General features: G+C 48.5%; 1 protein-coding gene across 1 annotated transcript in view; it reads left to right on the top strand.

Annotated features, from left to right (window-relative positions):
- kcnq1.2 (potassium voltage-gated channel, KQT-like subfamily, member 1.2) overlaps window positions 1-22,500 on the top strand; it is a 142,432-nt gene that overhangs the window by 7,926 nt on the left and 112,006 nt on the right. The window contains exons 2-10 of the mRNA XM_084671715.1: window positions 2,638-2,728; window positions 10,573-10,699; window positions 11,025-11,103; window positions 11,256-11,352; window positions 13,155-13,295; window positions 16,402-16,512; window positions 16,640-16,735; window positions 18,390-18,518; window positions 21,111-21,267. Of these exons, the coding sequence (XP_084527841.1) occupies window positions 2,638-2,728; window positions 10,573-10,699; window positions 11,025-11,103; window positions 11,256-11,352; window positions 13,155-13,295; window positions 16,402-16,512; window positions 16,640-16,735; window positions 18,390-18,518; window positions 21,111-21,267 (1,028 nt within the window). The remainder of the gene's footprint in view (window positions 1-2,637; window positions 2,729-10,572; window positions 10,700-11,024; window positions 11,104-11,255; window positions 11,353-13,154; window positions 13,296-16,401; window positions 16,513-16,639; window positions 16,736-18,389; window positions 18,519-21,110; window positions 21,268-22,500) is intronic.

Here is a 22,500-nt window from a genome sequence, read left to right as displayed (position 1 = left end):
GGGTCTGAGCTGGTGCAGGGGACTGTGGTGCTGGGGGGGGGGGTCTGAGCTGGTGCAGGGGCCTGTGGTGGGGGGGGGGGTCTGAGCTGGTGCAGGGGCCTGTGGTGGGGGGGGGGGGGTTCTGAGCTGGTGCAGGGGCCTGTGGTGGGGGGGGGGGGGGGTACTGAGCTGGTGCAGGGGCCTGTGGTGGGGGGGGGGATCTGAGCTGGTGCAGGGGCCTGTGGTGGTGGGGGGGGGGGGGTACTGAGCTGGTGCAGGGGCCTGTGGTGGGGGGGGGGGGATCTGAGCTGGTGCAGGGGCCTGTGGTGGGGGGGGGGGATCTGAGCTGGTGCAGGGGACTGTGGTGGGGGGGGGGATCTGAGCTGGTGCAGGGGACTGTGGTGGTGGTGGGGGGGTCTGAGCTGGTGCAGGGGCCTGTGGTGGTGGTGGTGGGGGGGTCTGAGCTGGTGCAGGGGCCTGTGGTGGGGGGGGGGGGTCTGAGCTGGTGCAGGGGCCTGTGGTGGGGGGGGGGGGTCTGAGCTGGTGTAGGGGCCTGTGGTGGGGGGGGGGGGGTTCTGAGCTGGTGCAGGGGCCTGTGGTGGGGGGGGGGGTACTGAGCTGGTGCAGGGGCCTGTGGTGGGGGGGGGGATCTGAGCTGGTGCAGGGGCCTGTGGTGGTGGGGGGGGGGGGGTACTGAGCTGGTGCAGGGGCCTGTGGTGGGGGGGGGGATCTGAGCTGGTGCAGGGGCCTGTGGTGGTGGTGGTGGTGGGGGGGTCTCTGGGGCCGGAGTGTGGAGTCTGCTGGTGTCTGTTTCTGTGCAGCTAACAGGCCTAGAACGGCTCCCATCTGCATCCGGAGGGTGATGTAATTGGAGTGCTGTTCTGTGAGAATTTGTTTTGTTCCTTCTGCGGTGCACATGGTTGCGATGTGTTTACGTCGTGTCGTGGTGAGCGGGTATGTGTGTGTGAACGCGTGCGTGTGTGAGAGATTGTCAAAGTGCGGCGGGGTTTTGCAGCTGACAGTAATCTTACGATGGGGAAATCACTGAGCCATCTGGAGTATGTGATCCGGTGAGAGAGAAATGGCCCCCTTCCTACACACACACACACACACTTAGTTACACAGGTACACACCTAGCCACACACTCATACATGCACACACACACATGTACTGTATGTACACATGTAAACACACACAAACCCCATGAACAACAACGTATATGCCTCTCACTCACACACACTCTCTCTCTCTCTCTCTCTCTCTCTCTCTCTCTCTCTCTCTCTCTCTCTCTCTCTCTCTCTCTCTATCTATGTCTCTCTCCTCTCTCTCTATCTATGTCTCTCTCTCTCTCTCTCTCTCTCTCTCTCTCTCACACACACACACACACACACACACACACACACACATACACACACACACGGTAGGAGATCTTGAGTCTTAGCAGTCCCAGTATTACAACTACCTGCAGGGTATTACAAGGGCTTCTTCAGAGTTCAAGGAATGACAATACTCCACACCTAGCTGTTTGCACAGAGGGCCCTGTTCAAACATGAACGCACCGTCCTCTCCTTCTAAGCAGCCTGAACCAGCCCAGCAAGGCTACCCTGAGGAACCCCTGGGGTTCTCAAAGTCCCCTGCTGTGAGGGGAAGGGAACGTGGCGAGGCTTCATGATCCAGATCCAGGGAGTCAGATGTCTGAACGGTGAGGGAGTCGGGCTAGCAATCAGAAGGTTGCTGGATCGATTCCCCACCGTGCCAAAATGGCGTTGTGTCTTTGGGCAAGGCACTTCACCCTACTTGCCTCGGGGGTAATGTCCCTGTACTTCTTGTAAGTCGCTCTGGATAAGAGCGTCTGCTAAATGACTAAATGTAAATGATCCACGAGCACTCACGTGGGCTTTCACCTCCAGCACGGCCGTGTCAAAGTGCTTGAGGCCGCGATGACCGCTAAAGTCCGGTGGATTACCGCCGCAAGAGAGAGAACCATCATGAAAAACAAGCAAGAGTCGGTGATCTTTTTTTGCGTTTTAATACCGTTGATCTACAGAACGTACTTTGAAAGAGGATCCCAGGTGAAGCACGGCATGGGGAGGTTGAGCAGCACTGAGGGATGATATTCATAATCCTTTCAAATGTTTCAAACGTTGGCTTGGGCCTGATGGAGGCGGGGCACAGGGTCTGGTCTGCAGCTGTGCCCCCCCCCCCCCCTGCCCCCCCCGCCCATGGCTAGCACAGGTCTGTCCCAGGACTGAACCTGTCTCTCCTCTCCTGAGTGAACCTGTCTCTCCTCTCCTGAGTGAACCTGTCTCTTTCCTGAGTGAACCTGTCTCTCCTCTCCTGAGTGAACCTGTCTCTCCTCTCCTGACTGAACCTGTCTCTCCTCTCCTGAGTGAACCTGTCTCTCCAGAATGAATGCACCTGTCTCTCCTCTCCTGACTGAACCTGTCTCTCCTCTCCTGAGTGAACCTGTCTCTCCTCTCCTGACTGAACCTGTCTCTCCTCTCCTGAATGAACCTGTCTCTCCTCTCCTGAGTGAACCTGTCTCTCCTCTCCTGAGTGAACCTGTCTCTCCTCTCCTGAGTGAACCTGTCTCTCCTCTCCTGAGTGAACCTGTCTCTCCTCTCCTGAGTGAACCTGTCTCTCCTCTCTCATCTTCAGGTTCCTCATGGTGCTGGTGTGTCTGATCTTCAGTGTCCTGTCCACCATTGAACAGTATGCAGACTTGGCTAGCGGAACCCTCTTCTGGATGGTAAGTTCACGTGTGCTGCTCTCCCAGTGCCTTTGAGAGGGGGATAGGTCAGTAGGAATCTTTACAGACCGTCTTGTTGAGTTTGGGTGCATTACTATGATTGTCCACATGATGGAGGTAGAGGACCTTTGTTGGGTTGCTTGGGTCCAGCCCTCTTGCATTATCTTCCACTGGTTATTTAACTACTCAAAATTACACCGGAGCACTGTTTTGTAACAGAGTGAACTGGAATAGCATATATATATATATATATATATATATATATATATATATATATATATCAGGATAAATTCAATAAGTAATGTTAAACAGGATGTTTCTATTTATTTTGGCGCTTTGCTAGAAAAACAACTCGAATCAAAAATCTGTGTAAAATCATCACAAACTTAACTGTGCATACTTTCATCCTACATATTGAACTGAAGGAAGATAGTGTGTTGATTATAATTTATACAGTAGGTCTAAATGATAGATCCAGAACAGGTACAAATAGAAACCTGGTCATAGTCTGCCACATGGAAAACAGCTTTTACTACCTATCCTCTTTCTCATAGTCCTTCAACCCCACATAGACACTGTCAGACATGCACACACTTATACCCCCCTTCCTCCTCCTCCCCACACACACACACCCACATTCAAACAAGCATGCACATCCGCACGCACACAAACACCACCTGACAAGAGTAGGAGCAATGTAGAGGCAATCACAGGACAGAAGTGAACACTGTGTACTCTAAACGTTTGGCCAGTGCCCTTTGGAGGACAGAGTTATTCATTTATTTACACCCTGGGGAGAATCCCTGTCCAGCCTCCTCACTCCAGAGCACCAGTTACAAAACCCTACTCACTGGTAAAAACGACGAGCGGAGGTGAAAATGCACCACAGATTATGTTTCACTGTTGTAGTTCTGGGTTGTGTCTTAAAGGGGCAGACCCTCATTTGTTGTGCACCTGTATGGTGTCTCTGCTTGACTTGTCTTTGAGCGTACAGTAGTCGTGTGTTTGCGTGTGTGTGCGCGTGTGCATGTGAGTACGGTACTGTATGTGCGTGGCGTGCACGGCGTGCGTGGCGTGCGTGGCGTGCGTGGAGTGTATTTGTCGCAGAGTGGCTATACTTAGCAGGGTCAGGGTTAGCTGACATCCATGAATCAGAGCTTGCTTGTTTTGGATGGCAGGGGGGACATTAGTCCTTGAGGATATTTGGCTTTCAAGACGATGGCCAAAGTAAAGCTAGACTCAGCGGGACACACATCCATCACGTGTCTCTCTCTCTCTCTCTCTCTCTTAGTCTCTCTCTCTCTCTCTTAGTCTCTCTCTCTCTCTCTCTCTCTCTCTCTCTCTCTCTCTCTCTCTCTCTCTCTCTTAGTCTCTCTCTCTCTCTCTCTCTCTCTCTCTCTTAGACTCTCTCTCTCTCTTAGTCTCTCTCTCTCTCTCTCTCTCTCTCTCTCTCTCTTAGACTCTCTCTCTCTCTTAGTCTCTCTCTCTCTCTTAGTCTCTCTCTCTTAGTCTCTCTCTCTCTCTCTCTCTCTCTCTCTCTCTCTCTCTCTCTCTCTCTCTCTCTTAGACTCTCTCTCTCTCTTAGTCTCTATCTCTCTTAGTCTCTCTCTCTTTCTGTATTCTTAGTCTCTCTATTTCTTAGTCTCTTTATTAGTTTCTCTCTGTCTCGCTTCCTCCCTCTCTCCCCTGTTTCCTTCCCTCTACCCCAGGTCATATCACCGCTGCACTTGTGAATACAAAACCAAGCTCCACCACCACAGGAACCCACAACCACAAAGCTCACTTAGCATCGGAACATAGCTTCAGACACTATGGACTAGAGCTCTCCACTGAGAGCTCTAGTCCATTTCACAAGAACCACTGCTCATGTCAAATGTCAATCAGAATGAGGTTTCTGACAACCTTCACTGAATAAGTGAGGAAAGCAACCAGGGAGGAACGTATGATGGTGTTGAGTGGCTGTTTGCCACCATAGTGGACCATCTGTGGAACAAGGAACGACACTTTCAATAGAATGTCTTTACTGTAAGTGTGTGTGTGTCTGTGTGTCTCTGTGTGTGTGTGTGTGTGTGTGTGTGTGTGTGTGTCTGTGTGTGTGGAGTGAACATCCGTATCCCTTTGCACTGAGCCACCAAAGCATCAGTCTAATCCTGTTTGTGTGTGGTGTAGCTGTTGCCCGGGCCTGAGCACTCCTCCTCCTAGGTCATCCTGGTGAGATTAGCAGACAGACACCAGAGAGAAAGTCAACTAGTTACTGCTTGATGAGACCTAGCCCCACTATGACATCTGGGTGACCCACTTTGGGAATTATTATATCTAATCCTAACCAGTTGAGATATTTGACTGGATTTTACTTTAAAATTAAAATGTCAAAAAATATACAGAATTTGTTTTTTTACTTTACAGCTGTACCAATACTGAGATATTTGTTTTAAGGTTTAAAAAGTCTAGTACTGGATAATACTGTTAATAATGTTATTAGACAGTCAAATGATGTATTAAAGAAAGTTTAAGATTAAAAGTATTCATTCAATGTGAAAGTGTTCTTAACAATGATGACTGTTGGTAATCTTGGTAAACACTTTCACTGTACTTTTTGTTCCTTATAATGTGACCACCTACTGCCGATAAACAAGCTTATCAGTTCAGCAACAGTATCAGCAACAGACCCTGGTCAGTCAGGAGTAACAGGTGTGTAGTAGCCTTGGCTTCAACAACATTCACACCTTTCTGTCAGAAACATCCACCAAAGATTCCTCGTGAAATGCGTTAGGTTTCAACCATGCAGTTCCACTCATTCATTATCTACTGCATTTAATATATGCAGTAGGGCGCTATTTGTGTTTTGCTCTATATTTTAAAGCGTCATTGTCGACTGTAACATGGCGCAGTGCATTGGAAGGGCAGTGACGTTTGGTTTCTTCTTATCTCTCCTGTGCAAATACTAGTGGACAGTGGTCGGGTCAAGGCCAAATGCTCTGAGGGCTTTAGCAATCAAAGACCAATGTCTCTCAACCTCTCTCTCAACCTCCCCAATCTCACAAAGCCTTCATTAATTTGATATGTAGTTTCCCAAGTCAGTTACATAAACTAACTTGGTTCAACGGTGCAATTTTGTCCGTGCAATTTGCTCAACAATTATCACCTGGTTCACGTCCCAGATCTAGTCGACTCGCAGAGACAGTTTGTGGGCTGAGTGACAGGGTATTGTTGTAGGGACTGGGGCTGTGCGGTGCCATGTTGTTGCAGCAGGTCATGTCCTCACGTCTCCCAGGAGGGGCTCCAGAGGTCAGCCGCTTCACTCCCAGGGACGGCCACCCATGCGGGGCCGAGGCCACCGCTGAGCGCTAGGTGTCTAAATATTCTGGAGGCCGTCACGGTGGCCCTGGGGGCAGTGTTTGCCCCCCCCCCCCAAAGGTCTCACCAGAAGTCGCTAGTGACTCTGAATCGTCGCTAAAGGTCACTACATTTACGTGTTCAAGTCATAGGCCTATATTGAGTCAACATTTATAGGCCTATCTGTAGATGTAGCCTTCTTACGTGTAGTCATAGCGTTCCCAATGTTTATAGAATGTTAGAACACTAAGAAAGGAAAACGTGATATAATTCACATATCAGTAACATTATTTTGCTGCTGCTCAAAACGAAAACGGAGATTACAAGTAAAGGAAAGTTTCGCCAGATTAGTGTGTGTGTCCGGTAGGTCTTTGTGAAAGGCTGATCCGTTTGCGTCCGAATGTTCCACACCAGCAGCAACAATAGCCAACCAACCAAACGGTTGTCAGATCAGGGTGTTAACTGCCCAACCACACACTGCCAGCAAACCTGAGCTTTCAATCACCAGCCCTTGAACCAGACTGAATATGAGCTGTCAGCATTTCCACAGATCTTATCAAGCCAGTATCTTTTTTTTTTTTTTTTTACTGTGGGTGGCCTGGAGACAGGAATAAATGGAGCCCATTAGACCCCTCTAACCCCCCCCCCCCTTCCCTTCATCAGCGGGGCTGTCAGGCCCCACTGATGTGCTTAATGCTTCAGATCTGAGGCTCTGATTGCATTTGACTCTTCGTTTCAGTCTTAGATGGTGCTTGTTGGGATCTGAAATGCTTATTCCAGCACTCAATGTTTCAGCCTCTGTTCCAGATGTCCTGTTGGTATCTAGGCCTACTATCTACCCTACTATCTACCCTACTATCTACCCTTCTATCTACCCTACTATATACCCTACTATCTACCCTACTATCTACCCTACTATCTACCCTACTATCTACCCTACTATCTACCCTACTATCTACCCTACTATCTACCCTACTATCTACCCTACTATCTACTATACTATATACCCTACTATCTATCCTACTATCTACTATATACCCTACTATCTACTATCTACCCTACTATATACCCTACTATCTACTATACTATATACCCTACTATCTATCCTACTATCTACCCTACTATCTACTCTACTATCTACTATACTATATACCCTACTATCTATCCTACTATCTACCCTACTATCTACTCTACTATCTACCCTACTATCTACCCTACTATCTACTATCTACCCTACTATCTACCCTCCTATCTACCCTACTATCTACCCTACTATCTACCCTACTATCTACCCCACTATCTACCTTACTATCTACCTTACTATCTACTATCTACCCTACTATCTACCCTACTATCTACTATCTACCCTACTATCTACCCTACTATCTACTATCTACTCTACTATCTACCCTACTATCTACTATCTACTCTACTATCTACCCTACTATCTACTATCTACTCTACTATCTACCCTACTATCTACCCTACTATCTACTATCTACCCTACTAGCTACCCTACTATCTACCCTACTATCTACCCTACTATCTACCCTACTAGCTACCCTACTATCTACCCTACTATCTACCCTACTATATACCCTACTATCTACTATACTATATACCCTACTATCTATCCTACCATCTACCCTACTATCTACTCTACTATCTACTATACTATATACCCTACTATCTATCCTACTATTTACCCTACTATCTACTCTACTATCTACCCTACTATCTACCCTACTATCTACTATCTACCCTACTATCTACCCTACTATCTACCCCACTATCTACCTTACTATCTACTCTACTATCTACCCTACTATCTACTATCTACTCTACTATCTACCCTACTATCTACTATTTACTCTACTATCTACCCTACTATCTACCCTACTATCTACTATCTACTATACTATCTACCCTACTATCTACCCTACTAGCTACCCTACTATCTACTCTATTATCTACCCTACTATCTACCCTACTATCTACCCTACTATCTACAATCTACCCTACTATCTACCCTACTATCTACTATCTACCCTACTATCTACCCTACTATCTACTCTACTATCTACCCTACTATCTACCCTACTATCTACTATCTACTATACTATCTACCCTACTATCTACCCTACTAGCTACCCTACTATATACTATCTACTCTACTATCTACCCTGCTATCTACCCTACTATCTACTATCTACTATACTATCTACCCTACTATCTACCCTACTATCTACCCTACTATCTACCCTACTAGCTACCCTACTATCTACCCTACTATCTACCCTACTATATACCCTACTATCTACTATACTATATACCCTACTATCTATCCTACCATCTACCCTACTATCTACTCTACTATCTACTATACTATATACCCTACTATCTATCCTACTATCTACCCTACTATCTACTCTACTATCTACCCTACTATCTACCCTACTATCTACTATCTACCCTACTATATACCCTACTATCTACCCTACTATCTACCCTACTATCTACCCCACTATCTACCTTACTATCTACTATCTACCCTACTATCTACCCTACTATCTACCCTACTATCTACCCTACTATCTACAATCTACCCTACTATCTACCCTACTATCTACTATCTACCCGACTATCTACCCTACTATCTACTCTACTATCTACCCTACTATCTACCCTACTATCTACTATCTACTATACTATCTACCCTACTATCTACCCTACTAGCTACCCTACTATATACTATCTACTCTACTATCTACCCTGCTATCTACCCTACTATCTACTATCTACCCTACTATCTACCCTACTATCTACCCTACTATCTACTATCTACCCTACTATCTACCCTACTATCTACCCTACTATCTACCCTACTATCTACTATCTACTCTACTATCTACCCTATTATCTACCCTACTATCTATTATCTACCCTAATATCTACCCTACTATCTACTATCTACTCTCCTATCTACCCTACTATCTACCCTACTAATCTACTATCTACCCTGCTATCTACTCTACTATCTACTGTATTATCTACCCTACTATCTACTCTACTATCTACCCTACTATCTACCCTACTATCTACTATCTACTCTACTATATACCATTCTATCTACCCTACTATCTACTATCTACCCTACTATCTGCCCTACTAATCTACTATCTACACTACCATCTACTTCACTATCTACTGTATTATCTACCCTACTATCTACTCTACTATCTACCCTACTATCTACCCTACTATCTACTATCTACTCTACTATATACCGTTCTATCTACCCAACTATCTACTATCTACCCTACTATCTACCCTACTATCTACCCTACTATCTACCACCAAATGTCCAGCGCTCCTCAGTCCCATGGTTGGGGTGCAAAATTAACCCTACTAGCTACCCTACTATCTACCCTATTATCTACCCTATTATCTACCCTACTATCTACCCTACTATCTACCCTACTATCTACAATCTACCCTACTATCTACCCTACTATCTACTATCTACCCTACTATCTACCCTACTATCTACTCTACTATCTACCCTACTATCTACCCTACTATCTACTATCTACTATACTATCTACCCTACTATCTACCCTACTAGCTACCCTACTATATACTATCTACTCTACTATCTACCCTGCTATCTACCCTACTATCTACTATCTACCCTACTATCTACCCTACTATCTACTATGTACTCTACTATCTACCCTACTATCTACTATCTACCCTACTATCTACCCTACTATCTACCCTACTATCTACCCTACTATCTACCCTACTATCTACTATCTACTCTACTATCTACCCTACTATCTACCCTACTATCTATTATCTACCCTACTATCTACCCTACTATCTACTATCTACTCTCCTATCTACCCTACTATCTACCCTACTAATCTACTATCTACCCTGCTATCTACTCTACTATCTACTGTATTATCTACCCTACTATCTACTCTACTATCTACCCTACTATCTACTATCTACTCTACTATATACCATTCTATCTACCCTACTATCTACTATCTACCCTACTATCTGCCCTACTAATCTACTATCTACACTACCATCTACTTTACTATCTACTGTATTATCTACCCTACTATCTACTCTACTATCTACCCTACTATCTACCCTACTATCTACTATCTACTCTACTATATACCGTTCTATCTACCCAACTATCTACTATCTACCCTACTATCTACCCTACTATCTACCACCAAATGTCCAGCGCTCCTCAGTCCCATGGTCGGGGTGCAAAATTAATAACTTTTTTGTCCACCAGCCAAATGGCTAATGAATGTTTGACCACCAGCCACTCTATAGATTCCCATCGTTTTGGGGGGGGCTAGTGAGTGTAGAGTCTTCTATCCCCATGCATATTAGATCAGCATGTCTGGTCAGCTGGTTGATGCTGCTAATGTACCCTGCCCACCGTGTAATGCCGCTCTGACTGCTGTCTGTCTGGTCCACAGGAGATTGTGTTGGTGCTGTTCTTTGGGACAGAGTACGCGGTGCGCCTGTGGTCCGCAGGCTGCCGGAGCAAGTACGTTGGTGTGAAGGGACGTCTGCGCTTCATCAGGAAACCCATCTCCATCATAGGTGCCCCCCCCACGCTCCCCTCAGCCACACCACACTCAGCAACATGCCTCCTCACCACAGTTTGGTTTCTTGAATAGGTTTTTGGCTCGTAAAAAAATAAAGTCTATTACATTTGGATTTGTTTCTAATGGGTCAATTGTATGTGTGAAAGATGTATATGGTACGCATTCAGAATGACTTCTCCGGTTCATTGCTAAGTAGGTTCACACATTAGAGTTATGTGTTTTGGTTAGGTTGGTGCAATTAACATTGTAGGCCTAGGTAGAAACATAAAAAAATTACTGCAGCCAAATGCATACAGTCACAACAGTGTCTTTTTCAACAGACTTGATCGTGGTCATAGCCTCCGTCATTGTGCTGAGTGTGGGCTCCAATGGCCAAGTGTTCGCCACATCTGCCATCAGGTAGGAGCGTAAACATTAACTACACAACAATCATACTCTACATTCGACGTATACGATGTGATATAATTTAGTACAATAAGATCTTAATTCGACCACAGCGTTGGGGCTAGAGTTCCACTTGGTGTTGTGTGAGTGACGTGTTCGTGTTCCAGGGGGATTCGTTTCCTGCAGATCCTGCGCATGCTACACGTGGATCGCCAGGGGGGAACATGGAGGCTTCTGGGATCTGTAGTTTTTATACATCGACAGGTAGGACTACAACTCACCGAGTTGTTTTCATTCTTCTTTCCATGTCCTCCTCAGATCTGTGGCTCCACACGGTCACCAGGGAGACCAAAGCCCTGTTTTTTAAGTTCTCTGAACTTTTTGTACCAAGAATTACAGCAACTAGTATGTTACTGCAGCCCATTAGCCCATTAGCCTATTAGCATATTAGCCGTGCTTTTGCAGCAGGAATTTCCCCAAGAAGATAAGCAAATTAGTCTGAAAATGTAAATGAAAAATAAACAATCTAGACAAATTTGACATTTGTGCAAGCATCATTTGAGTGTCAGTTAAAACAATCGATGCATTCCATCACACCTCTCATCAAGGCATTTGGTGATGGTGAAGTTTGCATCACTGCTTGTTGTGCTCAGGTCACTACGGCAGGCTGAATTTTGTCGTCATACACCAATCATAGCCATCACGTAATCTAGCAACTTTTCAGAGAGCCAATAGCGGCGTCTGGTGAGATTGATTTGACCTACTTACATTTACATTTACATTTAGTCATTTAGCAGACGCTCTTATCCAGAGCGACTTACAGTAAGTACAGGGACATTCCCCCTGAGGCAAGTAGGGTGAAGTGCCTTACCCAAGGACACAACGTCATTTGGCACGGCCAGGAATCGAACCAGCGACCTTCTGATTACTAGCCTGATTCCCTAACCGCTCAGCCACCTGACTCCCACCTACTTGACCGATCCAATTTATGTTCCTGGTTCCTGCGGCACAATAGTCGTTGGAAACACGGCTAAAGCAGTCTTTTGTTCAAATAGCTAGCCTGGACACACACCTGCTTTATTCGGGCCCCACATGATCTGGTATGGTGAGTCTTCACCCAGTCAACAGTAGCTGAAAGGAGACTCTGGATGGTCCTGGTCAGACATGACTTCAGTACAGAGCAGCCAGTGTGCTTCTGGGGCATTTCTTCACCAAATAAGGCCTCACTGAAGTCATCCTTCTCGGTCCACATTTCTGCCTTTGCTTCCAGAGGATGACTTTGCACTTGTCTGAACAAGCTTGCCATCCTGGCTGACTGGTTTTGGGCACTCAATCAGTCAGCCAGTCTGACCACCACCTCCACCCAGCCATGTGGTGTCCATGCTACATTAGCACCACTGATTAACACAAAGGCTGGTGCACAATCACTAGATTCCTCTGGTACAGCCACCCAAACCGACCAGACATGGCTTAATAAGGAGAGAGAGAGCAAAAGAAAGAATGAAAGAAAGAGAGTGAGTCTGCCTGATTAGCTTTCCTCTTTCCTCTTCCTCTTTCCTATGCACTTGTTTCATCCTGTCTCCAGAAGATTCTGCAAGCATCTGCGGCTCTGTTTTTGTGTGTGTGTGTGTGTGTGTATGTGTGGGTTCAATCTCTGACTAACCTAAAGGTTGAAAGCTTTGTGACGTTGAGTGAGTGGGAACGGTTTTGACCTTTGGGAGCTTATTTTTACCCTCACTGTTAATAAAAACAAGCCCATGTAGGCTGTGGTCATCACTCACACACTGACCCCAAGGCGTTGATAAATCATCCTGTTCAGGCTACGTTTGTAGGAATTCTTTGTCTCAGGGTATTATGGCACTGTGTGCACTCTCAGTATGAGACCTCCCTTTTGCTCATTCTTAATCTAATGTCAAAAGGACATCCGTTGAGCAGACGCCTTTATCCAAAGCGACATGTAGGGGTGGGATTTGAATTCTGCGACCTTTCGATCTGTAGCCAGACCCTCCACCACAGACCTCCTCCGGCCGTCCCTGACCCCCCCCGTCTGTGCGTCTGTGTTGCAGGAGCTGATAACCACCCTGTACATCGGCTTCCTGGGCCTGATCTTCTCCTCGTACTTCGTGTACCTCGCCGAGAAAGACGCTGTGGACGAGGAGGGCAAGACCGGCTTCTCCAGCTACGCTGACGCACTCTGGTGGGGTGTGGTAAGACACACTCACCCTGCTCACACTGAAACACAACTCACTCCAACGCACAACCTTACTTCTTTTCAAGATATCGTTTTGGGGGGCATTTTCCGTGCTTTACTGGGGCAGTTTTGTAGTGAAGTGTGACAGGAAAGGCAGGGAGAGAGAGGGAGGGAGGGACGGAGAGGGAGAGGGAGAGGGAGAGGGAGAGGGAGAGGGAGAGGGAGAGGGAGAGGGAGAGGGAGAGGGAGAGGGAGAGGGAGAGGGAGAGGGAGAGGGAGAAAACATGTAGTAAAGGGCCTAGGCTGTATTCAAACACAGGCCACTACATTAATCAATCAATCAATCACTTTATTTATAAACCACACAACTTCCGTTGACCAATGTGCTATACAGAGTGCTAAATAGGACTACAACATGATAACAGACACAGACAAACAGAATAACCGCATCAACATTCATTTGTATATGACAAATCAAATAAAAAAGGTCTTTAACCTCACTTTAGGAAGGTGCTGTTCTAATTTCCAGAGGAAGATTATTCCACAAGTCTTGGAGCAGCATTAGAAAATGCTGTATCTCCTCTAGTCTGAAGTCTCAAACTATTAAGAGGCCTTGGCCTACACAGTACGCACACTTACCCCTGTGAGCTACAAACAACCTTATTTTGACCTGCGTTCCGTTGTTTCATTGTCTTCATCTGTGTTTCCACCTCGGAGAGTGGTCTGTTGTGTCAGCGTTAAGCTGCGGAGCTGAGACACATGCCTGAATACTCAGCCGCCTCACAAAGCCGTCGTGAGGCGAGGCAAGACAACGTTTGTTCGCGTCGAGTGTCGAACACACAGTCTGGCGAGCTGGAACGCTGTTGTTCATGGAGAGTGCTAGACACGGCCCTGAGAATGTTGACCACCCCGGCTGAGACGAGCCTTCCAACTCGACGCCCATTCAGCCCTCTGTTTGTGGGCCCTGCTGCGACATCTCTTCAGTTGGCGCGACACTAAATTCAGCTCAGGACAACTAATGGTTTTGTGTGGAGCCGTTTCCTTCCACCTCTGGGTCAAGTTTCCCGTTCAGTTAATTAAACAGTTGAATCGCGGGCGTGAGGTAATGAGGAACCTACGGTCGTCTTCTGCAGGGGATCAGCGTACCACAAAGGGCCGCTGGTAAGACCTATTCACATCCCACTCCTTGGCTAAAAGAGCTTTGTAAGACCGATGCCACTACAACGTGTCAGGTCCTTTAATGAAAACTTTAATTGAGGGATTACTACCTTTCTTAACGACGAGGGCCAGGAGGGGTGAACCACCCCTGTGTTGTTGGAAAGAGAAGCTGTTATTTGGATCGTGGTTTGAGCTCACGATAAGATCTCACTCTTTCCCAGACTGTAAACGTTTGACTAGAAGACGCCGTGCCAATAGGTTAGGTCAGTTTTCTGTGAGGGGGTGTGTGTGCATGGGTGTGTGTGCAGGAGTATGACTGTCAATATGTGTTTAGCCGCTTGTGTGTGTGTGCTCCAGTCGTCGTCACCCCTGTAGAAACTGGATGGGCATCCTGATAGGAGAATTGTGTGTGCGCGTGGGTTCCCTGTGTGTGTGTGTGTGTGTGTGTGTGTTCCCAGTGTGTGTGCCATGTGTCTGCTAGTTTTCCGCTCTGGGATGATGTGCAGGTGCAGGACACAGCTGTAGAACCAGCTCACAGGCCACCAGCATGACTCATACATCCCCACCCTCTCTCTCCCTCTCTCAATCTCACTCACTCTCTCTCACTCTCTCTTCCCCTCTCTCTCTCTCTCTCTCTCTCTCTCTCTCTCTCTCTCTCTCTCTCTCCTTCTGTCTCTCTCCCATTCTCTCGATCTCTCTCTCTCAGTGGGTCTCTTCCTCTCCCTTTCTCTCTGCTCTCCTTCTCTTTCTCCCTCGGTCCCCCCTCTCTCTCTTTCACACCCTGGCCTGCCCACACAGATTGTGGTCTTGGGCCATGTTTGATTTGAAGAAGAAATGTTTATTACAGTTACAGTTACAATTATGTTAACTAGAGTTGTAGCATACACGCATGTGGGGAGCTGCAACTGAGAAACACACACACACACACACGCTGGCAGAAGGGTAGCCTAACCACCAGCCAGTCACTCAGAGCTGCCAAGAGTTGGAGAAAGTTCTGGGTTTATATGTTACATTTAAAAGAATAACCTAAAACCCAGTGAGGGGCATTCACACACACACACACACACACATACACAAAGACACACCCTAGGATGTGTGTGTGAGCGTGTAGAACATGCAGAGGCCGTGGGGTGTGAATGTGTGTGTGTGTCTGAAAAGGGGTGTGCTGGTTGAGTTTAAAAGTTTAAATGCAAAGTGTTGTTGAGTGGACTATTTCACACCAGTAGTCAGTGGCTATTGTTCAGTCATTGGATTTGAGGACAAGGATTAACCTCCCCCCCCCCCCCTCCACACCCCACCCCCCCAACGCCTCCTGTAAGCAAAGTGCTCTCTGAATGTGTCAGAATTGGCTGGGCAGATTACAGAGTGGGTTCACATGCACATGGAGCAGGGTTATTTGTTTCTCCCTCCCACCACTTAAACCCTCCCTCCCTCCCTCCCTCCCTCCCTCCCTCCCTCCCTCCCTCCCTCCCTCCCTCCCTCCCTCCCTCCCTCCCTCCCTCCCTCCCTCCCTCCCTCCCTCCCTCCCTCCCTCCCTCCCCTCCCTCCCCCCCTCCCTCCCCTCCCTCCCTCCCTCCCTCCCTCCCCTCCCCTCCCCTCCCCTCCCCTCCCCTCCCCTCCCCTCCCCTCCCCTCCCCTCCCCTCCCCTCCCCTCCCCTCCCCTCCCCTCCCCTCCCCTCCCCTCCCCTCCCCTCCCATCCCCTCCCCTCCCACTCTCTGAGTGGGTCAGGAAGAGACCCACTGAGAGAGAGAGATCGAGAGAATGGGAGAGAGACAGAAGGAGAGTGAGAGAGAGAGAGAGAGAGAGAGAGAGAGAGAGAGAGAGAGAGAGAGAGAGAGAGAGAGAGAGAGAGAGTCAGTCTCACAGCAACCTGTGGTGAAATGTTAAGTCCCGGGTGTGGGTTTGGCGTGTACGTGTTGGTGGTGGAGTGTGACCCCGGGGCGTGTCTCTGTCGCCCCTCCAGGTGACCGTCACCACCATCGGGTACGGGGACAAGGTGCCCCAGACGTGGATCGGTAAGACCATCGCCTCGTGTTTCAGCGTCTTCGCCATCTCCTTCTTCGCCCTGCCCGCGGTAAACACACCTCCCCCCGGCTGGGTCTTCCTGGTCGGTGACCTCTAACCTCCCTCTGTGTCTGACCTGCCTGACCTGCCCTGTGTGGTTGTTGTGGTGGTTGCCGTGGTGGTTGTCGTGGCTGCAGGGTATCCTGGGGTCGGGCTTTGCCCTGAAGGTGCAGCAGAAACAGAGACAGAAGCACTTCAACAGACAGATCCCCGCTGCTGCATCGCTCATCCAGGTACTTACACACCCTGCCCCTGGCCGGCTGGCTGGCTGGCTGGCTGGCTGGCTGGCTGGCCGGCTGGCTGACTGGCTCACTGGCTGGGCGGCTGACTGGCTGACTGACTCATTGACTGACACTGAACACTTTAGATTCAGGTGTTTGTTTTGATTGTTAGTTAACACTTAAAATGCCCTTTCAAGATGCTTATTCACATTGATATGTGTTTACTAAGGGTAAGGATTAGTGCTATCGTAACATGAGATAAGAATGAGTTCATACATAGTAAGGCCCTTAGAACATGCTTATCGATATTAATATTAATAAGATAATAAAGAAACTTACTAAGGCCTTAATACCTATAACTTATGCTTATAACAAGCACCGGGAAAGTGTTGAACCACTGATGGATTGATTCAGGGATTCATTCATTCATTTATTCACTCCCCTATTCAGAGGTTGACCCCAGAGTGATGACATCCAGGCCTTTCCAGTAGGTTCACACCCAGGCGCAGGTCTGACGCAGTTTGTCTGATTTAGTACAGGACCAGTGTAACATCCTCCCAGGACTTCACAGAGTCAGACTCAGAACATGTCCAGGGACACTAAATCTCCCTCTGTTGGTATTGGAATTGTCTTTTTCAAAGAGCACACTTGTTCCCCCCCGGGTCGTGTAAGCTTCAGACAGCAGGCCCCACCACACACACCCCACCACACACACCCCTCCACACACACCCCTCCACACACACCCCTCCACACACACCCCTCCACACACACCCCTCCACACACACCCCTCCACACACACCCCACCACACACACCCCTCCACACACACCCCTCCACACATACCTCACCACACAACATAGAGGAAGGAAGGGAAGGGTCTGGAGTCTGCACATTCCCTCTGTATCCTCTCTCTCTCTCTCTCTCTCTCTCTCTCTCTCTGTCTCAGATTAGAAAGATACTTGTGACGGAGGGGGGGGGGGTTGGGGTTGTTTCATGTCAGACGGGGGGGGGGATCGTAATAATTCCTTCGTTACTGATTCGTTACACAGAACTTTATTGTATTAAATATCAATCCAAAATTATTCACACCCACAAAATTGACAACAACAAACAAATAATTTCTGCATATGCAGGTAGCAACGCTAGTGCTAAATAACTATTTAACTGGTCGGCTCCATGACGCCGGGTAAGTAGCTAGCTAGCTTCTGAGACTTCTAACCAAAAGATTAAGATATGTTTGTAGGTACCTAGCGAAAAATAGCCTCAACTTTCCTAGACCTTTAGCTACGGCACTAATGCTGAAGGCTCGCTGTCAGTCTGCATCATTGCTAACATGTGCTGACGTTGTGACTGTGTGTATGTGAGAAAGACGCGTGAGTGACAGAGAGACGGAGGGAGAGCAGGAAAAGGAAATGCAGACGAACGAATACGCTGCGTGTTTTAAACCTAAATAGTGATAACAAAAATGTTTACGAAACGCAAAATGGGGCGGCCGGTGTTGATTCTGTGGCGCACCGCCACATATTAGTCTGTGTGGGAAACACTGGATCACATGTTACTCACTTCCTGCTGTCCTGCCCCCCCCCCTCCCACTCATCACCCTGCTCTTGTCTCTAACCCCCCCCCCCTCCTCACTCCCCCCCTCCCCCTCTTCTCCTCCCCTCCCAGACCTTGTGGAGGTGTTATGCAGCGGAGAAGTCCGGAGGGTGTCCAGCCACGTGGAAGATGTATGTCCTGACCGGAGACTACGTGCCCACGACCAACTCTGAGAGCTCCACCCCCAACGCCCGCAAGATGGTAAACCCACCAATCACGGATGCTTGTCCTATCCTACCCACCAATCACATCACATCGCCAAACCCTTTCCTATCCTATCCACTTCTAACAAGTGCCTTTTATGATGACCAGAAAACCGATACATAGACCAGAACGGGCTGCTTCCTGACTCTAAGTGGCAGGTTGATTTTGGTCCTTCCATGCCTGGTTTTACAAGACCTGCAGTTGCTACTGTGGTGCTCTGTGATTACTTCATCAGTCTACAGAGACAGGCCGTCCGTCTGGCTCTCAGGGTGTCTAGTTGAACTTGTTTGGATTAGAGGGGGACCCAGCTAGACTGACCCAGCTAGACTGACCCAGCTACACTGACCCCCTGGCTGTCAGACTCTGTGCTTTTGACCTTTGAGGGCCACATTAGCTGGTGCTGTGGAGCGACATGTGAAAGAACAAGTTAAGTTACCCTCTCTCCCCCTCCGGCCTCATACACATACACACACACACACACACACAGAGACACAGACGCACACACCACACTCAATCACACCACACACACACACACACACACACTCCCCCGGAGCCTGTCTCCTGCTTCAGGATGACTCCAGACCTTTGTCTCGTCCAGACAAAGACTGAGTGAGTTGAGATGATGTCACTTCTGCCTTTCTCAGGGGAGTAAACCTTTGTGTAGTTGAACAACAACAAAAAAATCTTTGTTTAGCATTGAACCCACACATACTGGAGAGAATGAAGACAGCTTCCGTTCTTTTCTCTTATCCAGCATGCGATTTTCTCTCTCTCTCTCTCTCTCTCTCTCTCTCTCTCTCTCTCTCTCTGTCCCTCTCTCTCTCCCTCTCTCTCTCCGTCTCGTATTGTAAGCTGGTGGGAAAGATGGAGGAGTTTGTTGACGTATGGGGGGTGAGAAGGGTGCCTTATGCACAGTGGATGGGGAGGGGGTTTAGAGCTGAAGTTGTGAATAGGGAGGTTTTAGTTTTGTTGCTTGGTGTGATTGGAAAAGTTAAATTGTGAAATTGTAAGTGAATTAGGTTTGTTGAATAAGAAATGGCTGGTGTGGTGAAACTGCGTGGTTAGCTGGCAGTTCTAACTGCCCCAAAAGTCTCTGGGCCTCATGTATGTACATTTGCAAACGTAGCGTTATTAGCGCCATGGCTAACCCGCAGATTCCGCACGCTGTGTTACTTCAGTTTAAGTCAGATTTATGAAACCTGCAGGTCATCGGCAGCCTCCTTCTCTCTGTCTATCATGGATCAGCCACCAAAGTCTGCAAACAGACAACAACAAAGATTTACGCGCAAATTACAAAACAAATACGCCTGAAGTGGGCGCAAAAGCGTTAGTACATGAAGCCCTCTTCCGCTCTCTCTCTCTCTCTCTCTCTCTCTCTCTCTCTCTCTCTCTCTCTCTCTCTCTCTCTCTCTCTCTCTCTCTCTCTCTCCCTTGCCTCTCTCTCCCTCTCTCTCTCTGTTCTTCTCTCTCTGTCCCTCTGTCTATCTCCCCCTCTTTCTCTCTCTCTCTCTCTCTCTCTCTCTCTCTCTCTCTCTCTCTCTCTCTCTCTCTCTCTCTCTCTCTCTCTCTCTCTCTCTCTCTCTCTCTCTCTCTCTCTCTCTCTCTCTCTCTCTCTCTCTCTCTGTCTCTCTCTCTCTCTCTCTGTGTATCTTACTCTCTCCGTCTCTCTCTTGGTATTTAGAGTGAGCTGAGGACCGTCTGTCATTGCCAGGAGTCTGTGTCACTGAGTAAAAATCATTAGCTTTCTATAAAGAAGTCAGTGATGGTGCTGCTGGCCTGGGTAACAAGAGGGAGGGGGGACAGTTACCGCTCTGCATGCCTCTGGGGGGGGGGGGGGGGGGTGGAGGAGGGAGGGGGGATGGGGGGAGGGGGGAGGGAGGGAAATAGAGTGTTCTGAGCTCAGTTAAACCAGATTACAGTCACGGCCCAAATCACAGGCAGGCAGGCAGATCTGCCCGGACAAGTGAAACTTCTTGATCTACAGTAGATGAAGTTAGGTGTTGTACAGAAGCTTATAGTGTTATGTCCCAGTGTTTGAAATGCTTAATGCTGAGCAGGGTGTTAATCAATGACCCTGCCGTTGTGAGGGTAACAGATCAGATGTTAAGTACAGTGTGTCGTGCCCTCAGTCAAGAGGACTCAAAACTAAGACTCCAGGGAAAAAACGATCAGAAACAATAAACGAAACTTGTTGTTTCCTTCTGTCCTCAAACCCCTGCCGGGCAGCGTCACAAGTCCTGAGGTAGAACTCCATTTACTGTCCCCCATGGCAACATGGCTGCTGCCCAACTTCTGTCATCACCAGCCTCATCTGCTGTCGTCGTTCCCCCCTGCCTGTCCCCCCCCCCCTGCCCTGCCTGTCCCCCCCCCCCCGCCCTGCCTGTCCCTCTCCCCGCCCCTGCCTGTCCCCCCCCCCCTGCCCTGCCTGTCCCCCCCCCCCCCCCCTGCCTGTCCCCCCCCCCCCCTGCCCTGCCTGTCCCCCCCCCCCCCCCCCCTGCCTGTCCCCCCCCCCCCCCTGCCTGTCCCCCCCCCCCCCCTGCCCTGTTCCCCCCCCCCCCCCTGCCTGTCCCCCCCCGCCTGTGTCCCCAGAGCAAGCGCATCAAGAGGAGGAGGAAGCAGTCCCGCGACTGGGTGGGCCCCGGGGAACGAGCCCTGTCCATCCCTCAGATCACCTACGACCACATCGACGACACGGACGACATGAAGGACGACCCCTTCTCCCAGGAGCAGCCGACAGGTACGGCAGGCCGGGGAACAGGCTGGGTTACAGGCTGGTTAACAGGCTGGTTAACAGGCTGGGGAACAGGCTGGTTAACAGGCTGGGGAACAGGCTGGTTAACAGGCTGGGGAACAGGCTGGTTAACAGGCTGGTTAACAGGCAGGGGAACAGGCTGGGGAACAGGCTGGTTAACAGGCTGGTTAACAGGCAGGTTAACAGGCAGGTTAACAGGCTGGTTAACAGGCAGGGGAACAGGCTGGTTAACAGGCCGCGGAACAGGCTGGGGAACAAGCTGGTTAACAGGCTGGTTAACAGGCTGGGGAACAGGCTGGTTAACAGGCTGGTTAACAGGCTGGTTAACAGGCTGGGGAACAGGCAGGGGAACAGGCTGGTTAACAGGCTGGTTAACAGGCTGGGGAACAGGCTGGTTAACAGGCAGGTTAACAGGCTGGGGAACAGGCTGGTTAACAGGCTGGTTAACAGGCTGGTTAACAGGCTGGTTAACAGGCAGGGGAACAGGCTGGTTAACAGACAGGTTAACAGGCTGGTTAACAGGCTGGGGAACAGGCTGGTTAACAGGCAAGTTAACAGGCTGGGGAACAGGCTGGTTAACAGGCTGGGGGAACGGGGCCTGGGGGCTGGCAAACTGCGGGTGTTCACCTTAAGTGTTTTACTGCGTCTTCGAAAAGGATCAAGATGTTAAGAGGCCACGAATCACCTGGAGCTGTTTGAACTTTGAGCCAAGCTGCCAGTCTCTAACTGCTCTCAGTGGTTTGGAGTGGGATTCCATCTGAACGACAGCCTATGTTGTCAGGGGAGATTAGCATTTGCATGTTATTTGCTGTTATTTCAATGCAGGTTAAGCCGTCCTGTGTTTGTTTAAATGCCGAGCATTTTGGATGACAGCCTATATTTCAGGGCCCTCCCAGGTCACTGCCTTTCCCCCTGAAGTCAGGAATGAATCATTTCTGTAAAAAAGATAATATATATACACATATATATATACATATATATATATATATATATATATATATATATATATATATATATATACAGAGAGAGAGAGACAGAGAGACAAAGAAAGAGAGAGAGATATAGAGAGAGAGAGAGAGAGAGAGAGAGAGAGAGAGAGAGAATGGGAGAATGGGAGATGCATAGAGAGAGAAAGAGAAAGAAGTAGGTCTTCAGTAGGTGTGTTGTAAGTCGCTTGTTCATGGGGAGATGCGAGTCCCTTAGGAAACTGAGACCCTGTCAGAGCCA

The sequence above is a fragment of the Hypomesus nipponensis genome, chromosome 14 (assembly GCF_054491055.1).
Source record: "Hypomesus nipponensis isolate SF chromosome 14, ASM5449105v1, whole genome shotgun sequence".
In the NCBI taxonomy this organism is placed as follows: Eukaryota; Metazoa; Chordata; class Actinopteri; order Osmeriformes; family Osmeridae; genus Hypomesus; species Hypomesus nipponensis.
Note: the sequence above shows the minus strand (reverse complement) of the source record. Positions and strands in the feature narration are given on the sequence as shown.